The sequence below is a fragment of the Pinus tabuliformis genome, chromosome 3_2 (assembly GCF_031772625.1).
Source record: "Pinus tabuliformis cultivar Carrire ecotype Pingquan chromosome 3_2, CPIR1, whole genome shotgun sequence".
Taxonomy (NCBI): domain Eukaryota; kingdom Viridiplantae; phylum Streptophyta; class Pinopsida; order Pinales; family Pinaceae; genus Pinus; species Pinus tabuliformis.
Genome location: NC_142302.1, coordinates 177,936,319 through 177,963,845, shown reverse-complemented (window position 1 = coordinate 177,963,845; position 27,527 = coordinate 177,936,319). Strand labels below are relative to the sequence as shown.

General features: G+C 40.2%; 1 protein-coding gene across 3 annotated transcripts in view; it reads left to right on the top strand.

The window, feature by feature from the left end:
* Nucleotides 1-27,527, top strand: part of CBL (cystathionine beta-lyase) — a 261,669-nt gene that overhangs the window by 14,048 nt on the left and 220,094 nt on the right. For 2 of the 3 annotated variants that reach the window (XM_089416085.1, XM_089416083.1), the window contains exons 3-7: nt 3,227-3,348; nt 4,003-4,073; nt 4,246-4,337; nt 4,433-4,520; nt 4,734-4,845. In XM_089416085.1, coding sequence (XP_089272211.1) covers nt 3,227-3,348; nt 4,003-4,073; nt 4,246-4,337; nt 4,433-4,520; nt 4,734-4,845 — 485 coding nt within the window. The remainder of the gene's footprint in view (nt 1-3,226; nt 3,349-4,002; nt 4,074-4,245; nt 4,338-4,432; nt 4,521-4,733; nt 4,846-27,527) is intronic. The other variant, XM_089416084.1, reaches the window with a different exon arrangement.

Below are 27,527 nucleotides of genomic sequence, written 5' to 3'. Positions count from 1 at the left end.
TTATATATATATATTTAAATTAAATTAAATTAGTTTAATTAATTTAATTTAATTAATATTTTTTTAAATTAAATTAAATTAATTTAATAATTTAATTTAATTAATATATATTTTTTTAATTATAAATTATAATAATTATAATTTATAATTATTATTAATTATATATATATATATATATATAAATTAAAGTTATAAATTATATAACTTTTTTAATAAATTAAAATAATTTTAATTAATTAAATTAACTTTTATATATATATAAAAGTTTAATTAATTAAAATATATATATTATATATAATATAATTAAATAAAGTTATGATATATATATATATATATATATATAATATATATATAAATTAATAACGATATAACTATATTATATATATTAGATATTATTATCGAACAGTCACGTATATATATATATATATATATATATATATATAGTGTATAATATATAACTATATAATATAGTTTATTATAACTATATATATAAAACGAAAGGGTAATAATGAAATCCGTTTACCGCTATTTTAATGTAATGAAACGCTGTTTAATTGAAACGACAGGCACGTTCCCTGACTTTTCAAACCCCTTCTCCAGCGGACAGGAATAATAACAGCACACCGCACAGGAAAAACGTGAGCTTACAGCGTATCACCGCGGGTATATAAAAATGCCGGAATTCGTTGGTTCAGCGCAACAATTGACTGGATTTTTTTCTGAACTGTTTCTGGCAGAGCCACGACAGCCGGTATGAGCAGCCGACGGCGGACAGCAGGGATAGCAGACAGCACGACAATGGATGGACTGTGGACAGCGGACGGGTGGATGGACTGGCAATCGAACGGGTAGCAGCGAAGTGGATGGGAAACGGAACCGATAGCAGCAGGTAAAGACACCGATAGCAGCGGGTAAGGAAGTCGATGTGGCAGATTAATAGAGCCGTAGGAGCGAACGAACCGTGGCAACAGAAGGAAATCGATGCTAGCAGACAAATAGAGCCCGAGGAGTGAACTCGCTCTGATACCAATGAAGCAAAAAATGCTTGATACGCAGAATATATATATAAATATTTTATTAATAAGATGAAATTGCAGATGATGTCTTTTACAATGGGGTTTCCTGGCTTAAATACTGCCATGGACACCCTTCAGGAAAGGGCATGATCTTATGATCGTGCCCTTTCGCCTAACTAAACCTAAATTAAATAATAAACCTGAAATTAACTAAATTTTTACATAACATTTTCCCTTCTAACTGGACTTGGCCTCTCCTTGGCCCTTCTTGCCCTTTCTTGCCAGAGCAAGGTTCTCCTCGTCCATTGTCGTAATTGATCTACCATCTCTAGTCCCTATCCAGATCTCTTCGTGAACGCGATCGGTCCAAAACCTTTCCCAATTGGGAAAATTCTCTTTATCACTGGCAGCATCCTTGAAACCATACCAAGACTTGTGAAGTCCCTGTAAGGCTAAAATCACAAGGTCATGTTCAGATACAATCACGCCCACACCACCCAACTCATCTCGTACCTGAGTGAACCTTGACAAATATGTGATGATGGGCTCATCCTTGCTCATCCGGATACTCCTCAACTTCTCCTTAAGAGCAAGCTTCTTGGTATCACTAGTACTCTGATATAGTTCTAAAATAGTTTTGAACATCTCATATGCTATCTCCTTGTCATGGATATGAGGAACTATATGATCTTTGACCCCTTCTAGAATAATCCTCCTTGCCTTGAACGAATTCAGCACATCTGCCAGCAGATCCATGATATCTTGCAGAAGGCTAATATTAAGTATAAACAATGCCATGATCAACATCGAGTGCCACTAAAGTTTCAAGTGGGAGACAAGGTTTGGTTGCATTTGCAGATAGAACGCCTTGCAAGGGCCCATTGGAAGCTTCAACCACTTCGCTATGGACCTTACACGATCACCAAGGCTGTGGGTGACAATGCTTTAGATCTAAGTATCCCTCCATTCCTTGGCCTGCACCGTGTTCAATGTGGACCATCTTCGGCAATACTTTCCACCATTGTTAGACATATCAGAAATCGTAGAGGAGCTCACACCAACAAAGCTCAACCCAGATTGCATTGAACAGGCCACAACTGATTAGATAGTGGACACAGATAAAGAGCACTCGCCAACAGAGGGTTCAACTGTCTTGGGTTGTAAAAGCATACCAACTCCTACACCAAGGAAAGTGGCTCACCGGGGGCCAAGTTCGGCGAAAGTTTCCCCATCCCATGTAGATGCTCAACGTAGTGGAGACCATTACTTTCTAAAAGGGGAGGACTAATCCAAGTGGATATTGGTGGCCACCCACCTATTCCATTGGCTCATAGCACAATTATCATGGTTTGACAATTTTCTATTTTTGACGGTTTTCAGGTCCTGAACTTTTGGAGCCGTTTTGAGATCCTAAACGACGTTTCTTTTGGGAAATGGGCTGGCGATAGTTGGAAATTGTACTCCTCGGATAGACCTTTCTAATAGGCTATTGTGCAGGCAAAACAAAGATCATATGCCAAGGTTACAACCCTGAGAAGTTGATGTTCCAACTTACCCCATTGGGGCAGCCTTTGGCGCTTCATTGTTTCTTCATGATGAAAAGGCCTCTAAGCCTCAATTCAAGAAGGTGCGTTGCTGTCACATCTCTTTGAGCTAGTTGCTTTCATTCTACATGTATACAATTTCAGCATTTTCCATTTATTAATTGAAGGCAAGATTCATTCTATCTTCATAAATTCAAGTCAAGTTCCATTTTTGGGTTTAAATCTGTATTTCATTTCATTTCCTTCATAAATTCAGATCAAGTATCCAGTAAATTCTGTCCTTTGTAACCTTTGATATAAACTCAACTGGTCTGTCATTTTATAATAGTCTTTTACTCTCTAGATCATTTTATACCATTCTATGATTTGGAGAAAACCATGCCCACTTGGATCTCCGAGAGTGTAGACTTCTATAATAATCGAAGGCAACAAATTTATTCATCCTACCAAGTTATAAATAAAAAAATACAACTATTATTTTCGAGATGTCCTTACTAGAATTTTATTTAAAATTATTGTTATTGTTATGATGGTTTATCTCAAATGAACCCATATTTTATGCCAACCTTCGTATTTTCTTATGCATTGTTTTGTAACTTTTGTTATTTATTTATAATTTACTGGTACCAAATGTTTGACAATGTATTTAAATATGTAAACTTGTAGTGCATACAGGTGTCCAAGAAAAAGAGTTGAGTGTTTCTACAATTCTTGTGAACTTCAGCAATTCTTTTGACCCATATGGCGCTCTAAGCACACCTCTCTACCAGACTGCAACTTTCAAGCAGGTTATTTTCTATGTTTTGACTTCTAATCTCTGTAATGTTGTCTCCATTTGTTCTTTATAATTTGTTTTTAAGATAAGAAAAGATGCTTGTTCGTAAACACTTTAATACTAGTTTGAATGAAATTTGACTTACATCAGTAGAACATATGGTTTATGATTTAGCATGATTTAATTTTGCAAAATTTTATTTTCATAACTGGATGTATCATTGAAGTTTCATCTTGCCAAAGGTTATGTGGTCTACTGGCTTTAGACAAGCAGTGGATGCGTTAAGACCGGTTTCTAATCGATGGTCATGATAGATGTGTCATTTTCCTATTAGGTCTCATCATTTCCCCATAAAATAAAGACATTTCTAACCACAGTTTCTGTGCTAAAGTACATAATAAGTTATAACTTTTGCTTTGATAACTTATATCACAAATGTAGCATCTTTAGATGCCATTGAACTTGCAATGATTTAATTGAAAATGTTACTAGCAAATCATAAGTGAAATGAAGAAATTTATGTCATCTCCCATATGACACTACCTAATTTCTAATTCCATTTGGTGTGTGCTATTGGAAACTATGGCCTCTATGACCTAACTCATCGTACAGTGGCACAATTTTTTTGGCATATATTCACAACTGTGGATTTCTGATTTTGTTGCAGCCCTCTGCCACAGAGAATGGTCCATATGATTATACTAGAAGTGGAAATCCCACTCGGGATTCATTGGAAGCGTAAGTATCTTTGGATTATTATGACTTATAGGTGTTAGCTGCAAGGAATTTGTGTGTGTATTATATGCTAGCTGTCTGGTTGGGTTCTTTAGCATAAGAAGGTAACATTTGGCTTTATAATGCTCTGTGCAAATTTATATTCCATAAGCAATTGATAATATCGTTTTCCCAGTCTGCTAGCGAAGTTAGAGGGTGCTGATCAAGCATTTTGTTTCACAAGTGGGATGGCTGCTTTGTCTGCCGTTACACATCTTGTAGAAGCAGGTAGTGCATGGCTGGATAATGTAGATTAAAAATTGCTCTTTTCTTCCATGGTTTGGTTCTTATTTATTTTTAAATTCATGTTTTGCAAACTACAGGACAGGAAATTGTTGCTGGAGATGACATATATGGAGGATCTGATAGATTGCTTTCCAGAGTAGTCCCAAAAAATGGGATCATAGTAAAGTCAGATTCTTTGCCTTTTTATTATGTTTTGATTTGCCCACATATTTTTTTTTAATTCATGGCGTAGTGACATTTTGCATTAGCAAATGGAGCTGGAGCTCCTTTCTTTATTGGTTTTCAATGTACCTGTACCTTCCTCTTCAGTATATAGCATGCCAATATTTTGCATTAACAAATTAATGTGGAAATCGTATGTTTATTGTTTTTCTGAAGACGTGTCGACACAACTAATGTTGAAGAAGTGGCTGCGGCTGTTGGTCCATTGACAAAGGTTGTGTGGCTAGAGAGTCCAACTAATCCACGTCAGAGAATATCTGATATACGGGTAAGCATATCTGATGTTTCATAAATGAGTTTAGAGCAAGAATAGAGATCATCAAAAAAAGGTGAAGAGTGTCTGTTGTTTTCTGTAGCCTGCCAGTGAGGCCATTTGCAAGTTAGTTGATACAGAACTAATATGTGGATTAATTAAAATGAAGGTGGTTCATAGAACAGGCAGTGAGTCCAAGCATGGTGCATTAGTTCAGTGGCTAATTGTTGATAGGTTCCATTGTTGAAATGGCATATGCTTTGGTGCTTTATTCTAGTTGTAAATAGCAATGGACCTAAAGCTGAGCTGATTTGCTTTTTTCATGCATACTTTTGCAAAGTTCCTAAATAACGCTTAGTGTAAGGCTCGTGGACTAGATACAATGTGCTTTAGCCTAATGTGAAGGACATGATTTTTATATCAATTATGCATTTGCCAGCCAACAAATATTTTAGGTTACATTGCAAGATCACAGGCCAAGATAGAGAGAATCCAGTGCCATGTGCAATTAGGCATTGATGAGAGCCTGAAGTAAATGAAAATTTGATGTCTTTTGCTTTTGTCGAATGACAACAATAGTTCTTGCCAGGAAAATAGTTGAATAAATATGCTGCGTACAACATGCCTTCTGGTTTGCCCTTATTTGAAGTATGCAATTGCAAGGACCAATAATCTTAAGAAATTGCAAGTGATGAACAGTGGAAGCAGAGGAATGATAACAGATAGATTCTATATGAAATTACAAAGATACAGTCAACCCAAAAGCCAATAATGAATGGTAGCTGTAACGTCCCTTTCCAAAATATGCTAACTCAACTTGCAATTTTTTAAAAATCTCTTTCAAGCATTTAGACAAATACTTTGCATGTAAACATTTCTTCAAACACTTTGTATGCAAACAAGAAGAGCTATTTTTGTAGAGACATTTTTTCAAACATTATGCATGCAATTAAAGATGAAACCCTCACTCAATAAAATTCCTGAAATTTGCAGTAATTACTCAGCGCAATTTTTTATTAATGTTCAACATGAAATTACATGCTAGATGGCCATTTAAATGTTGACATTCGGATAAAATATAGAACTTCTTAACATGGGAATTACTTGTGACGGGTATGCATTCTTTTCCAAGTATTTATTTTGATTAGTTATGTCATCAAGCAATTACACATTAACAAAATATAGAAATCATTATGCACAAGAGAGAAAAGACACTAGCGAGAGGCCAGGGCAAAATCCACAAGGGGAAAACCTTATCAATCCTTATAGCTTCTTCATCAACAAAATAAATCCAGGTCAAACAAACCAGGGTTCCAAGTGCCAAGTCAGTCCTCCAAACTTTGCTCTGTCACATACCACAAATCTTCTTCTGCTTCACGCCATTACATCTGTTACAGGCTTGCATTACAGAGAGGTTTCGTATCATATGGAGTTCTGTTATAGGCTCGCATCACGGAGAGTATCACAGATATCTGTTACAAGTTTGTGTCACAATCACAAAGATCTATTACAGGTTCGTATCACAGTCACAGAGATTTGTTACAGGTTCATGTCATAGTTATAGAGAGACTTTGCTTCATAAAGAGGTCTGTTACAAATAGCTCGCATACTTGTTGAAAATAGTACCAAGGAGAGGTTTTAGTAGGCTTTTATCCCTTTTAGCCTAGTGAGCACATTATGGAATTTGTCTCAATGACATTTATGAGTTAAATTAATGTCATGGGTGGAAAAGGTACTTGGAAGTTTTGTACCATGTATTTTTTCTAATTTTAAAGTCACTTGTACTTTATAAAGTGACTTTATGTGTAAAGTACATATTGTACTTTTCTAATATTAAAGTGAGTTGAAAAATCACTTTATGAGAAAAATAGAAAATGTGCAAAACTTAAAAAGTTACTAGGAGACTTTTAAGTGATGGGGCCAATGTATGAGGGGGTCATTTGGGAGAAATGATCTCAACCACACATCTTGAGATTTGGAGATTAAATCTCAGCCATTGGATCCTAGGTTTAGGGATTCAATCTTTTCCAAGGAGACAAAAGAGGGAAAAGGGATCTCATTCTTCACTTCACACTTGAGAGAGCATGAGGAGAAGAGAGGAGAGGAGAAACTTCAAGGAGAGAAGGAGAGATTGCAGAGGAGAAATTGCAGCCAAGGAAGGAGCACAAATTCCAAGGAATTGACTGTCCTAGCTGCATGGAAATTGAGGAGTAGAGGCATCTAGGAGAGGGGCTGCATGAATTTCGAGGAGATTGGCAGCGCAGAAATCAAGCCAGCAGGCACGAAAAACGAGCTGACCAACACGCAGTTTGAGGAGGAACAATGCTAGTTTGGCTTGACATTTGAGGCACAAATTTTGGTACTATCACCTATAGGCACTGTGTTTTTCGAGGCAGATTTCTGCAGCAGTCAGACATGAATTTCAAGGAAGTACAGTCAGCAGTTGGCACAGAAATTGAAGCTGATTCTGGACACAAATTCCAAGAAGCTGAGATGTGATAAAATGCAGAAATTCCAGGCATGAAATTTTATGAAAATCTGAAAATTATAGTGGGCACAAGTTTCCAGAAATTTGCATTTAATGCTACAACAAAAAAGGGAGTTAAGTACTGTGTTTATTTTATGTACTTAGTCTAAATTTATCAAGTAATAAAATCCTCCTTTGAAGACCGGTTTTTCCCAAGAGGCTGTGGGGTTTTTCTGGGGTCAGTTTGACAAAAATTAGGTTTCTCATATGTGTGAATGCTTGCCTAAATTTTGTATTAATTACCAGCTGATAGGAAAGTGAAAAATAGTAGAAGTACTCTTTTAATGTTTGCAATAAATGCATTATGAAATTTATATCATGTCAAAACATGTGGGTTTGGCCTAAACAAACACGTGCAAACTTGTAAATTGGGTTAAGGGTGCAGATCATAAATTTTCTACATGGTATTAGAGGTGTATTGAGCCAAGTTGATGCTCATATCTCCAATTTTACTCAGCTGATAAAGAGGGCAACAAGTATTTAAAGTCTTCAAGCAGTGAACCAAAACCTTTGAAACCTTGCTAGAAACCCAAAGATTTCAGTAGTTCAGAGGGAGGAAGGTTCTAGTTTCCAGTTTTGCTCCATATTGTTGGTTGTGGGATCATGGCTACTGGGTTGAGAGTAGAGGACAGATTGGCTAGGGCTGAAAACTTTGGCCCATGGAAGGAGAGGATTATGCTTTTACTAGAGTAGGTGGAATTGTGGGATGTTGTTGAAGCAGCTATGCAAGCACCCACTGATCCAACTTAATTGGTGGAGTTAAACAAGAAGAATGTGAAGGCAAAGAGGATCTTTCTAGATGCCATCAAGGACCATTTATTCCCTCATGTTTTGGGGATGAAATATGCATATCAGATGTGGGAGTCCTTGGTCTCTTTGCATTAGAGTTCTAATGAGAATAGGAAAGAGGTGTTGAGACAAAAACTACGCAACACCAAGATGACCAAGACCATCAGTGTCACCTCTTTCCTCACCAGAGTCTCATAGGTGAAGGATGAGTTTGCTGCCATTGGAGAGGTTGTTCCAGAGGAGCAGTTGGTTAGGATTGCCTTAGATGGGTTCACCGAGAAGTTAGATGGCTTTATCCATAGCTTGGTGGGCAAAAAACACTTTCCTGGTTGGAGGAGGATGTGGGATGATTTCATCCAGGAGCAGATTAGGAGTGCAAAGGGGGGCAATAAGAGTTGTGGGGGAGGTGAAGAGGAGAATGTTGATCTTGCGACAAAGGGCAAGAAGGGAAAGAAGATCAACAAGGGGTCTTCTAGTGGAGCAAAGTAGGAAAAGAGGAAGTAAAAGGCTAAGGAGAAGGACATGAGCAAAGTGAAATGCTTTGCTTGTGGGAAGATGGGTCACTATGTTATACAGTGTCCCAACAAGAAGGATAAGAAGAAACAGGGAGTTGCATATTCAACAAATTTGGATGATTTTGTAGCTATATTTGATTCAAAGTGTGCTTTGGTGGTGAGTTTAGCCATTCATGTCATGTATTCCAGTGCATGGTTCATAAACAATGGAGCATCCTGCCATATAACCGAGTTAGAGAGCACTTCATGAGCCTTTTAGAGGATGATATTGACTTGGAGGTTGTGCTTGGCGACAACTCCCAAGGTCAAAGCGGCAGGGATGGGGACAATTTCATTTAAGAGGGAGTCATCACCTCCTCTAAAGGTGATAAATATTATTTATGTTCCAGGGTTGAAGAAGAGTTTGATATCAGTCTCTAGCTTGGAGGATAAGGGGTATGAGGTGCTGTTCCGAAAGGGACAAGTGTTGATATATCCTCGAAGATCCAATATCGAGTTTTCTCATGTGATTGGAGCTCGCAATGGGAGACTATATAGTCTTATGTTTCAGCCTCTTCAAGCTGTGGTAGCGCAGACCAATAGTGGTGAGTTATGTGAGCTATGGCACAGGAGGATGGCCCACTTGCACCATGGAACTTTTAGGATGTTGAGGGAGATGGTTACAGGGTTGCCTGACTTCAGCATAGAGCATCATGATGTGTGCAGGGGGTGTGCTTTGGGAAAGTACACCAAGACACCTTTCCAGAGCAGTGACAACAGAGCTGCAGGTATCCTTGATTTGATTCATTCTGACGTATGTGGTCCTATGTCCCATGTTTCATTGAGTGGATATGAGTACTATGTGACATTCATTGATGACCACTCCAGGAGGACCTAGATTTACTTCCTGAAGACTAAGGATGAGGTCTTCCAGAGATTCCAAGAGTTTAAGGCTCTTGTGGAGAATCAGATATGGAGGCAAATCAAGGTGTTGTTGAGATCAGACAACGGGGGAGGAAAATCAAGGTGTTGAGATCAGACAAATGGGGTGAGTACACTTTTGCGGAGATGAGGGATTTTTGTGGGAGTGTTGGCATTAAGAGGGAACTCATTGTGCCTTACAACCCTCAACAGAATGGGGTGGTAGAGAGGAAGAACATGACCATTGTGGGTGCAGCTAGAGCGATGTTGCATGATCAGAGTTTACCTTTCTTCTTGTGGGCCGAGGCATGTAACATTGTTGTTTATTTGCAGAACAGGAGCCCACACAGAGTCTTGGGGAGCAAGACTCCTGAGGAGGTGTATACCAACAAGAAGCCGAAAGTTGGGCACATCAGGATATTTGGGTGCCTTACATATTCACACGTCCCTAAGGAGAAGAGGACGAAGTTGGAACCCACAACAGAGAGGGGTATCCTAGTGGGTTATAGTGAGACCAACAGAGCCTATCGTATATATCTTCCTGCACAGAGGAAGATTGTCTTGAGGAGGGATGTGACATTTGAGGAGGAGAGGGCTTTGAGGAGGTCTTGGGAGGTTGATCAGGTAGAGCAGCAAACTCCTCAGCAGGGGGCCACACTATAGGTTTTAGGAGCATCAGGTGGTACATCAGGATCAGGAGGTTCACCTTCTTCAGGGGTGATAGGTTCACAAGAGTACAGAATTGGTGCAGGTTCATCAAGAACAATATCTCAAAGTTCAGGATCTCCTTTGGTTATTTCAGAGCCTTCCTCGCCAGGAGGAGAGGCACCAGTTGAGGATTTTCCCATACCACCACAGGAGACTACTGCAGGGAAGAGGAAGCCAAGATGGCTTCGGGAGACCCTGAAGGAGGCTCAGGAGGTAGTGGGGAGACCCAAGTGGTCAGTGAGGGAGAGTAGACTGCTAGAGAGTTGTGTGGCTTTGTGGCAGATGTTTTAGAGACAGAGCCAACTAGTTTTGAGGAGGCCACTAGACAGTAGATCTGGAGGGATGCCATGGTGGAGGAGTATGTCTCTATCATGAATAATGATGTCTGGGAGGTAGTGCCACGTCCTGATGGGAAGTCAATGGTGACTTCCAGGTGGCTCTACAAGATCAAATATGCTACAAATGGCAGCGTGGAGAAGTTCAAAGCTCGGTTTGTGGAGCGGGGTTTCTCACAGGTAGAGGGAGTTGAGTATCAGGAGAACTTTGCACCGGTTGCTCGCCATACTTCCATTAGAGCAATGATATCTATAACAGCTGAGATGGAATGGAGGATTCATTAGATGGATGTGAAGACCACCTTTCTCAATGGTGTTATACAAGAGGAGGTGTACATTGAGCAACCTGAGGGCTTTGAGTTACATGGGAGGAAGTCTCATGTATGTAGGCTGAAGAAACCCTTGTATTGAGGGCACGATATGAGAGGATAGATGCCTACTTGCAGCAGATGGGTTTCCAGAAGAGTGATGCAGAACCAAACTTATATACTTTATCTTGGTAGGTGACAATACACTCCTTCTGGTACTCTATGTGGATGAATTGTTCATTACAGGGGAGGAAAGACTCATCCAACACTGCAAGAGAGATCTTGCTTCAAAGTTTGATATGACTGATATGGGGTTGATGCATTAATTTTTGGGGTTGGAGGTTTGGCAAGAGGATGAGCACATCTTTGTGGGCCAGGCCAGGTATGCAGGAGATATCTTGAGGAGACTTTGTATGGATGGCTGTAGGCCTATGGCTACTCTTATGATCACCAATTGGAAGAAGCTTCATGATGTTGATCTCGAGTTGGTGGACCCCACTTTGTATCGACAACTGATTGGGTCATTGATGTATTTGGTCAACACTAGATTGGATATTTGTTTTGCAGTCAAGACATTGAGTTAGTTTATGATGGAGCCTAGGAAAGTACACTGGGTGGCTACAAAAAATTTGTTGAGGTACTTATAGGGGATAATGGATTATGGTTTGGACTACGTCAGATGTGATGGAGTCAAATAGATTGGTTGTATAGACTCAGATTGGGCTGGCAGTGTCAATGATTGAAAGAGTACTTCCAGATGTTTTTTCTCATTGGGCTTGGCAGTTGTGTCATTGTTCAGCAAGAAACAAAAGTCAATGACATTGAGCAATGCAGAGGCAGAGTACAATGGCAACTAGTCAGGTAGGGTGCGTGGCATTATGGCTTCGCAAGATGCTTCATGGTTTATTTGGTCAAATGCTGAGACCAATTACGATTTATTGTGATAATCAGAGTTGTATTAAACTCTGAGAATTTAGTGTTTCACGATCTGTCAAAGCATATAGAGATCAAATACCACTTCATCAGAGATTGGGTTCAACAAAGGGCAGTGAAGCTTGAGTATATATCCATTGATGAGCAGGTAGCAGACTAGCTCACCAAGTCTTTGCCAAGAGGCAAGCATGTTTTCTTCAGAGACAGGATGGGAGTGGTGAGCAATACCTTCCTTGGTAAGAGGGAGTGTTGAAAATAGTATCAAAGAGAGGTGTTACTAGGCTTTTATCCCTTTTAGCCTAGTGAGTACATTAATGGACTTTTGTCTCAATGACATTTATGAGTTAAATTAATGTCATGGGTGGAAAAGGTACTTAGAAGTGTTGTACCATGTACTTTATCTAATATTAAAGTCACATGTACTTTATAAAGTGACTTTATGACATGTGACTTTATGTGTAAAGTACATAGTGTACTTTTCTAATATTAAAGTGAGTTGGAAAATCACTTTATGAGAAATAATAGAAAAGGTATACAACTTGAAAAAGTTACTAAGAGACTTTTAAGTGATGGGGCCAATGTATGATGGGGTTCATTTAGGAGAAATGATCTCAACCACACATCTTGAGATTTGGAGATTAATTCTTAGCCATTGGATCCTAGGTTTAGGGATTCAATCTTTTCCAAGGAGACAAAAGAGGGAAAAGGGATCTCATTCTTCACTTCACACTTGAGAGAGCACGAGGAGAAGAGAGGAGAGGAGAAACTTCAAGGAGAGAAGGAGAGAAGGATCTCATTTCCTATGTGCCCCTTCTAAACATGCATTCCTGTCATTCTTCATAAACCCTTGTACTTATAAGAATTTGATGTATAACTGCTGTTGTAATGGAGAAAGTTTTACAGATATCACATATCCATGTTTTGTAGGAAGTTCATCCTTCATCGCATTCAAGCTCGTATGTTGTACAAAACGTTTTAACTCCCAAATGATCTCAACCACACATCTTGAGATTTGGAGATTAAATCTCAACCATTTGATCCTAGGTTTAGGGATTCAATCTTTTCCAAGGAGACAAAAGAGGGAAAAAGGATTTCATTCTTCCCTTCACACTTGAGAGAGCATGAGGAGAAGAGAGGAAAGGAGAAACTTCAAGGAGAGAAGGAGAGAAGGATCTCATTTCCTATGTGCCCCTTCTAAACATGCATTCGTGTCATTCTCCATAAACCCTTTTACTTCTAAGAATCTGATGTATAACCGCTGTTGTAATAGAGAAAGTTTTACAGATGTCACATATGCATGTTTTGTAGGAAGTTCATCCTTCATCACATTCAAGCTCGTAAGTTGTACAAAACCTTTTAACGTCTCATATAAGACATGATATTTGATTCATTATTTTCACGTTAATTTCTTTAATCTAGTTGCAAATTTACTATCTCAACAAATAATCACATATTTGAAACAAACAATGCTTTTTAATTTGATTTGTAACAATAAATATTATGGGTTTTTAACCAAATAAACAACAAAAGCAAAAATACTCGAAGCCAATCACATGCAATCACATGCAACAAAGAATAACACAAATATGCCCTGCAAGCCCTAGCGTGGGGAGAACCAACAAACTTTGGGCTTCTTATTCAACTTCAGGAGAAATAATTTTTTTATAGTAGTCTTATAAGAATTTGCTCTAACAAATATACAATAAAAGATCTCGGCCTTCTCTCTCACTTGGTCCGTTTTCCACCCACACGTGTAGCCCAACATAAGAAATTCTACGCACAAGGAAAGCTCAGACTCATGGCCCAAGAGAAAACTCGACCTATTCACTCTAAGAAATTCAACCTACTCGATCCAAGATAACTCAACCTCTTTGTTGATCTCACTTGCCCTGATCTCGCTCTAGCTGGCTCGATCTAGCCTTTTCTTGCTCTTACTGCCAAATATTGCGCTCCACTGAATCTTGACTCGTGCCAATCAATTGTATCTTTCCTTTGGCTTGAACCCCCTATTAAAAAGATCAAACTGTGAAAATTTCTTGATTGCAATTATTGGATATTATTCTCCTAATTGTTAGTAGTTTAATTGTTTACGACAATTAATGAAAATTCACAATTTCAATCTTCACCATAAACAAACATCGCGGAAAATAAAATCAGGAACTGAGAAATAGATGCATACATCATAGTTGTAAAACTCAGACTCAGACTCTGAACCCGGCCGAGGGTCATCTCCGACTCGGTATTGACTTGGACTAGTTGATTCCAATGACTCGGTTTTTGTAAAATGTACATTAAATATTTAATTTTTTATGAAAAACATATTTTTAAAGATTTTCATTCATGTTTCCAAACTCAAAGCATTAGAATAATAGAGAGAAGACAACATATGATCAAAGTATGCTCATGAATATATCTATTATATCGAAATGACATCGAGTGCATTGCCCGATACATTTAATATATAGAGATTAGAGCAAAAACACATAACTAAGGAGGCTCTAAATGACCTTTACAACAAAACAATACAACTGCAAGACTACAAGTCACTAATACAAAATACTATCTAGTGATCACTAGTCACTACTGTAAGACAAAGAAACATCAACTGGCTTAGACTCTGAATCAGAGTCAAAGCTCCTCAATGCTGCTCCAAAAACCAACTCCAACTGCTCAATGAGATAGTTGTGAGGAAATATGAGGGGGTTGGGTCACCTTTATAGGCATGGGAGAAGGGTAGAGGGGCTAGGAAATAGTTGAAAAAAATGTTTTCAAGTTTGCCCAGCCTGCGTTTTTTCCCATCGCCGAGACCGACCGGTTTAAGTCGGGCTCGGTCAGTCTGGCCGATCCATTACCGAATTGACTGAATCGGTGACCAACTCGGCGGGTTCGGTAATCGAACTGGATAATTGACCTAGTCGGTCTAGGTAGCAGTATGGTTCGGTCAACCAAGCCGATTCCTAGTTAGACCGACCCTGTTTTAAAACTATGGCACACATATAAAAACTGACACATTTGGACTAATATTCCCAGAAAAACCCCAAAGGGAAAATTGGTGCAGCAGATGAGGGTTTATTTTATTATTATGATGCAACAATTTTTTAAATACAACAATCTGGATGCCAAGCTGGCAATCCTCCAACAAATAAATTGGCCAAAATAATTAGGAGAAAAAATTCTCCCCCTACAAAATAATTCGGCCTCCCTCTGGCCTGCTCGCACTGCCTCTTTGGCTGTTTGCACTGCTGGCCTGATTCAAGTTGTACAACCTTGGATTTTCCTCATATTGGGCCGTCTAGCCTCCCTTAGCCTTTGGAAAATTTTCTCTCTGCTTTTTGTACTCAAATTTGACCTTTGACAACTGAATGAATTCTTCTTGGCAACTCGCTCTTTTGGACTGGGTAACTCGCACAACTTGCATGACTTTCTCTACAGAAGATTTCAACCTCCCTTTTCTTGTTGCTTTGCCATTGGAAAACTGTTGGGAAATTCTCCTGAATTCTTCTCTGCTACTCCCTCAATCACTGATGCTCTCCTTCTCTGGCTCAAACTCTCTTTCTTGCTAAATCACTGCAACTGGATAGCTCGATTTGCCAAGGTAACTTGCTCTCCTCTTGTGTCATTCTCCATCCCATCGACTTGCTTTTATAATCTCTCATTGGAGCTTCAACGACCATGATTAGATCCTCAACAACGACTAAGATCATCTCAGGCTTGATCCGTGTGATTTTTTGGAAGTCTCTAGAGCATAAATCAATTTCTTTAATTAATTCACTTTAATTAACCACCTTTCTTAAGTTAGACTTATGAAGTATTTAAATGATGGCTAATTAATTTAATTAAGGCATTTCACAATCTTATCTCGTGAAACCTTTTCTGGGTTTTTGTGATCTCATGTTCCTTAGCCTCTTAGACATAAATCGCGACTAGAACACCTGTCTGATGCTATCAAATCAATCAAAAACTAACACAAACCCTAATCTCAAGCGAAATCCCTAATCTCAAGTTTCAACGGTTGAGATGAGATCTTGACTCACTAAGATCAATGACCATGACTTAATCTGTTCTTGACTTTGCCTTTTTTTAGTAAAATGGTAACCAACAATGAAATTAAATTGTTGTCTAAAGTCTTTACTTAGGAAATTCATTAATTAACTGCTGTAAGAGATAATTAAGGTGACTCGCTGCATGTCATGGCAACTGATCCATGCAGAATTACCTTCCAAGCTACAATCTCAACATTCTCTCTTAGTGAAAAAGGTATTCTGCACATCACCCAACTTATCTCTGAAGAATACAAATTTTCCCTTTATCAAGGCCTTCGTCAGATGTATGCTACCCACTTGCCTGTGGGAAAGTACTGCAACTTTACTATCCCTTTTTGCACACAATCTTTGATGAAGTGGTACTTGATCTCAATATGCTTTGGCTTGTCATGGAATACTGGATTCTTAGAGAGTTTAATACAACTTTGATTATCACAGTGAATAACAATTGGATTAAGCTCCTGATAAAAAAGTCCAACGAGGAGTTTCTGAAGCCAAATAGCCTTGCATGCTACCATATTGGCAGCCATATACTCGGCCTCTGCAGAACTCAACATAACTGATATCTTCTTCCTGCAATACCAAGAAACCGCTCTTGATCCCAGATTGAAGTTTCACCCAGAAGTGCTCCTACTGTCAGTTGTACTGCCTACCTAATCAACATTGGTATACCCTTCTAGCTTCACTCCATCCTGCTGATTGTACCTTAGCCCATACTCAACTGTGTGGTGGAGATATCTCAAAACATGCTTTGTAGTTACCTAGTGTACCTACTTAGGCTCTACCATAAACTAAGTGTGCTCACTTCAAAACAAATGTTTGGCTTGGTGTTGACCAGATACATGAGATAGCCAATCAACTGTCTATACAAGGTAGGGTCCACTGCCTCTAATTTGGAAGTGTTGATCTTCTTTTAGTTGGTTAGAAGTGGCATAGCCATGGCTCTGCAGTCCTCCATATTGAAATGCTTTAAGATCTGAACTGTGTATTTCCTTTGTCCAAGGAAATTCTACCCCTCTGCGACACCTCCAATCCCATAAAGTAGTGCATCAACCCCAAATCCTTCATCTTGAACTCTGCTGTAAGATCCCGCTTGCAGTGCGCTATGAGCTCCTCAAACCTTGTGAGAAATAGGTCATCAACATACAACACCAATATGAGAGGCTCACCCTTCACTTGAATGTAGTATAGGTTTGGATTTGGGATTTGCCTCATTCTTGGTGGAGCCCACGCTCTGCAAATAACTGTCAATCTGCGCATACCACGCACTAGGAGCTTGCTTGAGCCCATATAGTCCTCTCCTCATCCTGCACACATGGGAATCCCTCCCATGCACCTTGAAACTTGTTAGCTAATCTATGTAGATATCTTCCTCATTACTATCGTCGAGGAAGACTGTCTTCACGTCCATTTGGTGAATCCTCCAACCCATATTGTAAGGCCACCGGGCGATTGTGCGATGGGCGCCGAGCGAAGTCGCCGTGCACGAGGGCGCGGGCGCACGACGAGCACACGACGGACGCGCGATGAACGGGCGTGCGACGGTGCTGCGGAAGAAATGCGACGATACCGTGAACGACAATGCGACGAAAGGCGAAACATGGAACGACACTTAGAAATGCGGCTAAGTGTGGAACGATATATATATGCGATGGTTAAAGCTTGCAAGCCGACTTGCAAGAGAGTCTTATGGGCGCATGTTAGTGGCTTTGGGGGTCGGCCAAGGGGCTGCAAACCCCATGTAAAACCCACGCAAGGAAGGCTATATATATGTGAGCCTTAGAGCTCATTTCAACAACGAATCAAGCACTTCGCTCTAAGAAGTACGCAAGGCACAAGTGCGCAGAAATACAAGGGGTAAAGCGCATAGCTCATGCGCAGAGCTTGTGAAGTGCGCAGAAGTGAATGGTACTTGGAAGTTTAGAACGAGGGTTGGGCAAGGTGTGCCCGGGTTGGTTCTGAGGTGCAGAAATTGTGCAGGACTTGGTAAAGAGGATTAAGTGGCTCGGGTGAGCACTACTCTTTGTGCAAGGGTGCACACGGTTGTAAAGGCAGCTTGCCTCTCTTTGTATTATTCGGTTAAGTGTGAGACTTGGTTCGGCCAAGACACACTTGGTTATTGTAAACTGATATTCTTAATAAATTGTCGGGCAGACTCACATTTCGGGGAGTTGCCCCTCCCCTTTATACTTGTTGCAATTGTTGATGTTCTTGTTATAATTGCATGATGATAATGAATGAGTATGGGCTTCATTAAGTATAAAGGATAATTGCATGTTTACTTGGTTGCGAAACACAAGCTAAGTAATGTTAATGTGGAAGTAGGTGTAGTCCACGAATGTTAGTATTGGTGAAAAGAAAGCTTTCGGTGGTGCCGCACCTTGCTACAAGCGGTTGGAAGACTACTGCAGGTGTAGGGGCGTGACACATATAGAGCATGCTTGATCTTGTACACTTATCTGGAGTCAACCATTGACTTGCCTATTGGCCATGGCATAACCTCTTGTACGCTGTTCTTCATAATGGAAGAATATTCTTCCACCATGGCATCATCAACACTTGATGCTCGGATGCTTCTTGAAAGTTGGCAAGTTCAACCTCAATCAGTTCACTCATCAATGCCATATACCCTGAATAGCGCTTAAGAGCCTTACTCTGTTTGACTGAATATGTTGGAGTACCAACATACTCCTAGCCCTCTCTCAAAGTCTGCTTTGCCCACTTGGCCTTCTTCCTTCGTGTTCCCTGAATTTGAAGTTGGGTGTGAGGAATCCCTTGTTCCTCATTCTGATCTCTCTACTTGGCCTACTCGCTGTACTCACCAACTTGTGAGATTGTAGTTTAAGGGATTTGTGCTAACTCAACCTTTTGTTTGTGTTCTTCCTGGAACTCAATTGTAGAAGAACTCATGTTGGTAGACTTCCGAAGAGCTCTCTCTTCTTCAAACTTCACATCCCTGCTCACTACTATCTTTTGAAGTCTCGCTATACCCTACAAGGATAACTTTCTCTGCAGTTAGTTCCAACTTAGTCCTTTTCCCCTTGGGGACATGACAATATACAAAGCACCCAAAGATGCGAATGTGCCCCAAATTTGGTTTCTTCCCTGTAAATGCCTTCTCTGGTGTCAATTTTCCCAACACTTTGTGTGGGCTCCTGTTCCGCAAATATATGACAGTGTTGCAAGCCTCTGCCCATGGAAACCATGGAAGTTCTTGGTCATGGAGGATGGCTTTGGCCGCTCCAACAATAGCCCTATTCTTCCACTTTGCAACCTCATTTTGCTAAGGGTTGTATGAAACTATCAACTCCTTCTTGATGCCTTCTTGCACACAAAACTCCTTGAAGGCATTAGATGAGTACTCGCCTCCATTTGTAATCTCCTCCACGAATTGAGGATGAGTGGACTTAGTAGCCTATTTGTCTTTGTAGGCTATAGTCCTTTATAAAGGGGATAAAAACCCAAAATACCCAATGTTGGGTAAGTTTTGGGTCAATTGGGGTTTTGAGTAAGATACACTCAACCACTTAAGAAGATGAAGCCCCTCAATGAAGTCTATAAATAAAGGAGGGTTGAATTCATTTGGATCATCAAGTGTGGATCGATTTATTTGTTCTTGAGCATTAGCTCAGAGGGTTTTAACCCCTTCTCTTTCTTGTCAATTTTGGTGATGAAAGATTCCAACCTAGTTGACATCCTCTGCTTATTTCATCTCTCTATTTTGGAAAAAAGGGCTCTCTGGTTAGGTGGCATTTTCTGTTGGGTATTGGACTCTTTTTTTATCTTTTGGGCACTAGATTTTCGATTGAATCTAGGCAGTCTCTCTATTGGGGTCAAGATATTTTGTGGTACATGTGAATTAATTGAGAGAACAATGCGACTTTTTTTGGCCATAAACCTCACTTGGAGGAAACAGTGAAATTCTCGATGAATCTTGTATTATGAGCCCATGCGATGTGATTTGGAGTTTTGATAGTCGATGTTTAGGCAACCACATTGCTTTCTCTCAGTTTGTTCAAATTAAAATGAGCCAGTGAGAATCAACAATGGACCTCGTGAATTGTGATAGGGTCCTGAAGTAGACGCACAACAACATGGGTGAAGTAGTGACTCTTTCGTGTTTGAGCGAGCTCTTTGTAATCAAATCCATGGAGTTTAAGGAAAAGTAGACCCATCTCTACAACTAATATTGAATCCACATTTTCCTGGTTTTCTGCGTCAACAGTGGATGAGCAGATCCAACGTAGGCATACGAAATTCATAATTGAAGATTAAACAAGCTCAATCCCCTCGGAATCAGTGGAAACACAAAGGACAGTACGTGGTTGTTACAGGAACTCGTGTCAGATTTCATAGTTAGGAATCCATAAAGTTATTATCTGGATTATATTGCTTGGTATTTACGCTCATTGTAGGAGACAAGGCAATCTTTATGGTAGTATTATATTGTGGACTATGAACTAGATTCATATTGTTATGTTGATTATGTCGTATTGTTAAGGGGTTTGATTCAATCGATCGCATTATTAAGAACATTAACTGAAGATTTTAATTACATTGAATTGTTGCAAAGATTCTCTTAGTTGCAGGGGAAAGGCTTTTGTGGAAACCCTGGCATCCTTGTTTAAAAATAAATAAATTGCCCTAGGGTATTACACCATTGTGTGACCTCATCGTCTTGATCTTTCTCCTTGTTTGATTCTTGATTACAAACTTAAACTCCTTGAATCTACTGAATGTCTCATCCTTATTTTTCATGAAATAGATCTAGGTCTTCGTCGAGAAGTCGTCAATGAAGGTAACATAATATTGGTACCACTCAAGGATACTGTTGACATAGGCCCACACATGTTTGAGTGTACTATATCCAAAATACCTTTGGACCTAGTGTCACTGGTCTTGGCATATTTACCTAGTACATAACCCTTGCACACCTCATGCTGTTTAAGCTGCAGTTGTGGAAGCCCTGTCACTGTCTCCCTAAGCACATTAAGCGCTCCATGATGAAGATGCGCCATCCTCTTGTGCGATAGCTCACCTAACCCTTTGCTACATATCACCAATGCATGCGTTGGCTCAAACTGCAATTGAAACTACCTTTCTTGACCCTTATCACTTTCGCTGTGTTGGAGTTCTTGGGCCAAATATACACTTTACCCTCGTCAAAGGTCACAATGTAACCCTTGTCCTCCAAGGTAGCAATTGAGATCAGGTTCTTTGTCATACCCAAAACATACAACACGTCCTCCACCAACAAGGGTTTGCCAGACTCCCTTTGAAACTTGACTGTCCCAATACCAGTTGGATGGTACCTGGCATTGTTTACAATCTCTATGTAGAAATCTAATTCCTCCTTCAGACTGTTGAAATACTCTTTGACTCCCGTCATGTGGCAAGAAGCCCCACTATCGATGTACCACATGTTGGTGGAAACTGAGCTCAAGAGATGCCCCTTTTCTCGCTCTCATTGCCAAATACTGCACTCTGCTAAATCCCAACTCGTGCCAAGCAATTGTATCTCTCTTTTGGCTCGAACCTCCTATTAAAAAGATCATACCCTAATCTCAAGAAAAATCCTTGATCTTAGTGGTTGAGACTAGATTTCAATTCACTGGGATCAATGACTACGACTTAATCTGTCGTCGACCTTGCCTTTCTTGAGTAAAAAGGTAACCAACAATTAAATAAAATTGTTGTCTAAAGTCTTGAATTAGGAAATTGATTAGTTAATTTCTGTAGGAGATAATTATGGTGACTCATTGCATGTCATGGCACCTGATCCATGCAGAATCACCTTCCAAGCTACAATCTCGACATTCACATCACTTGCAGTTGAATTAGTATGTTGTCCATTTTCTATGGGATTTAATGCCCCTTTCCAAGTGATCACTCCATGGGGATCAACTTAGTAGCCTATTTGAATCCCGTAGGCTATAGTCGATAAAAGGGTGTCTATTGATTTAATTATTTAATGTCAGTCGGGAGAAAAAAAAGGAAACATTATAAAGGTGAATTGAATAATTAAATTAAAAAGTTGTTATTAAGTGACTATGGGAGAAAAAAGGAAAACTTTTTAAAGTCACTTTATATTATTTAATTGAGCGGGAAAAGATAAAAAGGTTAAAGAAAGGGTCATAGGTAAAAAGGATTATAAAAGAGAGACCCATGGTATTTTAATGACCCATGGTATAGACCCATGCTATTCTGATGACCTATGGTATAGACCCATGATATTCTGATGATAAAAAGAGAATTGAGCTCACTTTTAATCATACATTGAGAATTGAGTATGTTTTATATGATTGGTTGTCGGTAGAGGAGCAGTTGGAGGCTTAAGTTGAGGTTGTGATGGAGGAGGACGTGCAACCATCCTTGGGGCTAAACGTTGACGAGGGGCAGTGCGGAGAGCACACGTTGGGATTTCAACATAGTTCAATTCAGAGGCACGTTGACGGGGTCCACAACATTATTATCTCACCCTTCTGCATTGGATTGAGAGAGGTGGAGTTATCAAGACAGATAGTAGGGGATGACCAGGTCAGCAGGGGCCATCAACTTGAGTTGAGTATGGCACAACGTAAGCATGGAGTGCTTGTCCTATACATAGGAGATTGTGCATTTGATCCCTCCTTTGGGATTGGTTGGTGAGAGGTACTACGCTGGTACCTGATGGAGCAGGTTAGGCGGCAGGGTACATCCATGGCCGCATTTCAATACAGGCTGTCGATTACTAGAGGAGTACAAGGGCCATATTGTTGTTGGGATCCAGGTGGGATTCCCCGTCACAACATGGGCTTGGTTAGTGATGGTATTAGCAGTGTGATGGATCTGGTGATCGAGCGCCCACACACTTTTAGCTCTATATCAACACTAGTGTTGGGTTGGATTGGCAGGGGGTTGGCAGACTCCGCGGGTTGTCCGGGGATGTTGGGCGTATATGGGACTGTAGGATGTTCAACATACTTTGGTAGGGGTTGGATGGAGGAGGTGGCATCAACAAGCTATCAGATAGGGCATTGTATGGAGACAATGCTCTCTTATTGGCATATTGGACGTAGGAGCTACTGAGGCTAGGCACAGTAGTATCATTCTCGTTATCATGTGAGGAGCTAGGCCGCTCAGGTCTACCAAGGCAGATGAGGAGGTGTAACCCACATCATGGTGGATTCACTAATAGAGTAGTGGATGCATTGACACATGTGGGATGGTCGAGGATGCAGGGTGGTGCGGCCATTTGTGTAGGTGTTCGGTGGTGCACAAAGTCATGCCTCAGAGTTCAGTGTTCTGCAGAGGAGCGCAAAGATGCATGGGGGAGTGTCGTGTTGCGCGGGCTTGCACTGTGGAGTAGGAGGAGTGATTCACACCACCTCGAGGTTTCACATGGAGTGACAATTACTTCGTTACAAGAGGGATACCAGATGATTTAGGATTATATGGCGGCTGGTAGTGGCATCCAACAATGTACAGAGGTGTGCAATTGGGTGCAGTCGTGTGCCAAGGGCCACACACATACGTGTTCTTATGCAGGGGAGCGCAAGGATGCTTGGTCGTATGTAATGAGGTGTGATGCTTCCCATTGGGATGTGGAGCATTACCACCAGGGAGACTGCCTAATAGAGATTGCAGACATGCCATTGGGTATAGTTCACCCAGGATCGATGAGGGCGCAAATGAGCATCATTTGATGATATCCATGGGGACTCACGTGGATTTCACTTCTATATTATTTGCAGGCACAGAGGAGTTGGATGTTGCCCCTTGATGCCTTCATCACAAGAAACAAGACACGAGAGGCTCGCTCAAGAGAGTTAGTTGGGACACAAAGTATTCAAGGAGTGACTTCTCGGTGGTGGCGTTTGGTCAGGGCACGAGCTTGTGGGTGCAAGCTTAGGGAGGTGACAGTGAGTGAGCTGCAAGGTGCACTATTGGCAGGGCAACCCGAGGTGTTATGTGAGCACGAGGTACAGGAGATGATAGTCCTCATTGGCAGGAGGATTCCTAGGCTCCAGGCAATATCCATGTACATCATTAGGTGCTTGGATAGCAGATTTTACTGTGTGCTCTGGTAGGAGCAGAGTAGTTTGTCATACGCGGCACAAATTCTTGATGCCTGGTGCCCATCTATTGGATACATACAAGGGTCAAAGAAAAGGCACAAAGGAGTCCCAATAGCTAGTTGCATGTCATTGTGGCAGGCAGTGAGGATTGGGAGTTGTGGACCTATAGTATGGCTATGGGATCTAGGGATCCAGTTCATTGGTGGGACACTCCATTTCTTAGTATGTTCAAGATAGTAGGTGATCTAGTTCATTCTCAAGTTGACACATGGGGGATCTCTGAGGTCTTCATCATATGGCGAGGCAAGTTGTTGCTCAAGATTGGGGCCATTTATGGAGTGATAGGCTCTGGCATTGTTGAGTCACTTGGGTAGGTTGGGCATAATCTCAATCATCAGATATATTATGGCCAAGTGTTATAAGACAGGAGGCTTTGGTATGAGCATGTTGGGAAGTCAGTCATGACCAAAGTGTCATAGGGGTAGTAGGACCGTTTCTTCCTGCAACGGGCATGGGACCTTGGCATCACAGTACTTGGTAGTTCAACTACCCTTATGGATGAGCTGGTTTCGATAGGGGGAGATCATTTAGGAGTCCACCCTTGGAGTGCATGAGATGGGTGACTTAGTAGAGCAACTGCATGATGAGTTGATCCAGACTTTATATTATAATGATGCTTTACTTACTGACAGTATGCGGAGGGTTTTAGGTGCCTGTACCAGGTTGGACAGTGAGTGGAGCAAGGTGTGCTTCACATTGATCAAGATGGCTTGGGACCTTGGTATTGAGGACTTCTTCATGACAAGATAGTGCTGGGGATAGGGATGACTTAGTGGCACATTTGGGACCTCGGTATCATTTGCAGCAGCCATTTGGGTCAGTTAATAGAGAGAGTGCTTGTTCGGGTATTGCTCGAGGACAAGCAATTTCTGGCAGGGAGGACTGTAATATCCCCAATTTTGTGAGCATGGGAAATTTTCCTAATTTTGATAATATTAATTAAAAGGGGCAACTAGTATTTTGGAGAAAGGTGGGAAGTACTATTTTATTGCATATTGGCGACAAATTATTATTTTATTAAAATGGTGGGAAAAACAATGTTATCTGAACCAAACCAGAAAACCTTGGGACTGGGAACCGGTCGGAACCGGAAAAAAACCTGTTTACCAAAAACACAAAATATTCATATTTTAAAGAAAAACATATATATTCATGTGCGTCCATATGAATCCAAACCATTTATACACAAATATGCAAAAGTTCTCATTTATATAGCAAGTAATGGTGCATATAACCAAAATAACACTTAGTGCAAAACATCATTGAACCAAAAATGTTACAAACATCAAGAAGCAAGCTCTAAAAGGCCTTTATAGTCCAAAATAACATGATAGATCATAGTATTATACTACAACCTACAATACTACAAGATACAACTACAACAAATCAATTATCAAATCATCAATCATCATCAAAATCATCATTCGATTCCTGATCGTCCTCCTCATTCTCATTTGAAGAATGAGTAGCATCCAAGTCTACAATGAGATTATGGCTTGATTGCCCTGGCCTTGATATGCTACTCGTGCTTCTGATATATCTGCGTCTGCATTCTGTGGAGGTGGGTCCAAGTCCAACCAAGAAAGGTCTTCATTGTCAAATGCTAGTGTTTGACTCTCCACAACCCATTCTAATGTTGGATCAAAGTCACCGAAATAATGTTGCTTGATTCAGGGGTTTTATTCAGCAATTGGTTGCACCTCAACCTAAGGTTGTATTGAACAAAAACCATGTCATTCAACTACTTTTGCTCCAAATGGTTCCTCTTCTTAGTGTGTATATGCTCAAACACACTCCAATTCTGCTTACACCCTCAAGCACTACATGTTTGGCTCAAAATTTGAATTGCAAATTTTTGCAATTGAGGGCATTCACTACCAAATTGTTGCCACTAATAGGCTGCAAAAAGGGTAGAAGGAAAAAAGTATTAGCAAATGAATTTTAAAGTTGAAACTTGGACTCAACAATTTCAAAATTCAAATTGAAATGAGTAAATTATTAATATAAGAATTTGCAAATTTTGACGGTTCTTACACTAATGTTTTTAATTTTTTTGAGAAAAAAATGATTTTTGGAGAAAAATGGAACAGAAAAAATGGAAAAAATTTCCTTGACTTACCCTCTAAATTTTTTGGAGAAAATCAACTTCAAAATCCTCTAAAATTAGCTATGTAGTAGTCCAAAAACCATTGAAGAAAACCCAAAGATCTTTGGGAAAAAAATTTGTTTGAAGTAGCTCGAAAATCTGCCAACCCAACAACTCTCCAAGACTAATCAGCTCTTCAAATCTACAAAAATCTCCCTCAGAACAACCCTGCAAAAACCTCTCTGAATTCTCCTCACCGAACTCAACTCAAGAATTGCAAGAGACGAGAATGAATAGTGTGAGTGGAATAGAGAGGGTTGGGGTGTTTAAATAGCTTTAAGGGGGGTAGAGTAGCATTAGAAACTAGGAAAAATAATAAAAAATAAAATAGAAAAAAGATAAAAAAAGCATTTTTTTATGCCCAGGCCGCAGGCCTTGCGAATCGGCGACTGGTTTGGTACTGAACCGGTTACGAAACTTGCCGGTTCGAAGGGCTGGTTTGGACTGGCTGGTTCCGATAACATTGGGAAAAAGTAAGTAAGTGGAAAATGGACCCCACCAATAAAATAATATTAAAAGGAGTCTAAAAGGATGGAACGAAAATATTAAAGGAGGGACTCATTTTCTGGATCATATTTTTTCTATTAAACTTCATATTTCTTCTTCTCTTGGAGTTGTTTAGCACAAGGGCTAGAGTGTTGTTTAGCACCAGGAATTCCAAGCTGAATTACACCCTCATTTCATAGAACTTCGAGTGTCTCCCTAGTGAGGCAATTTGGGGAGCTCAATTTAGAGCTTCCATTAGATATCATTGCAGGAATTTATTCAACAATGCATTTTTCTTGGGCGCAAAGGTATTTTCTGGAGCACATTGTGGGAGCAAGCGTGGGTTAAAGGCTCCAAGGTTTTGCAGGGAATTTTGTTATTGTTAGACTGAAGTATGGACAATGATTTGCCGAGCTGGATTGGAGGCTATTACCTGGGTCGATTTTTCTATATTTTGGCAAGGGCGCAGAAGCTATTGACCAAGTGCTGCACAAGGGTTTAGAGAAGAGGACTCGAGAGAGATAAGCGCTGGAAATAGGAGGTATTTCTTAGTGGAAAATTTAGCCGGAGTTGGGAGAAATTTCCTAAGGTAGATTTGGGCATAATTTAGTAGTATAAAAAATGTGGGCTGTTTTCTGGCTAAATTGGGCAGTGCACTCTTGTTGGGGGTCACTGGGGGTTGGTGGATTCATCCCAAACCATTTTTGGGTTTTTGTGGGTTTATTGGGATGAGTCTCCAACTAATTTTACAGAATTTTCCGGGAGATATTTTGGCCTAAAATCCTCATTCTTATAGTAGGGCATATTGCTGATTAATTGATAAATTTGCATCACTTTGTGGGTTCAGTTTTGGCTTGGATTTGGGCCAAACCCTTTCTGGGTACTTTTGA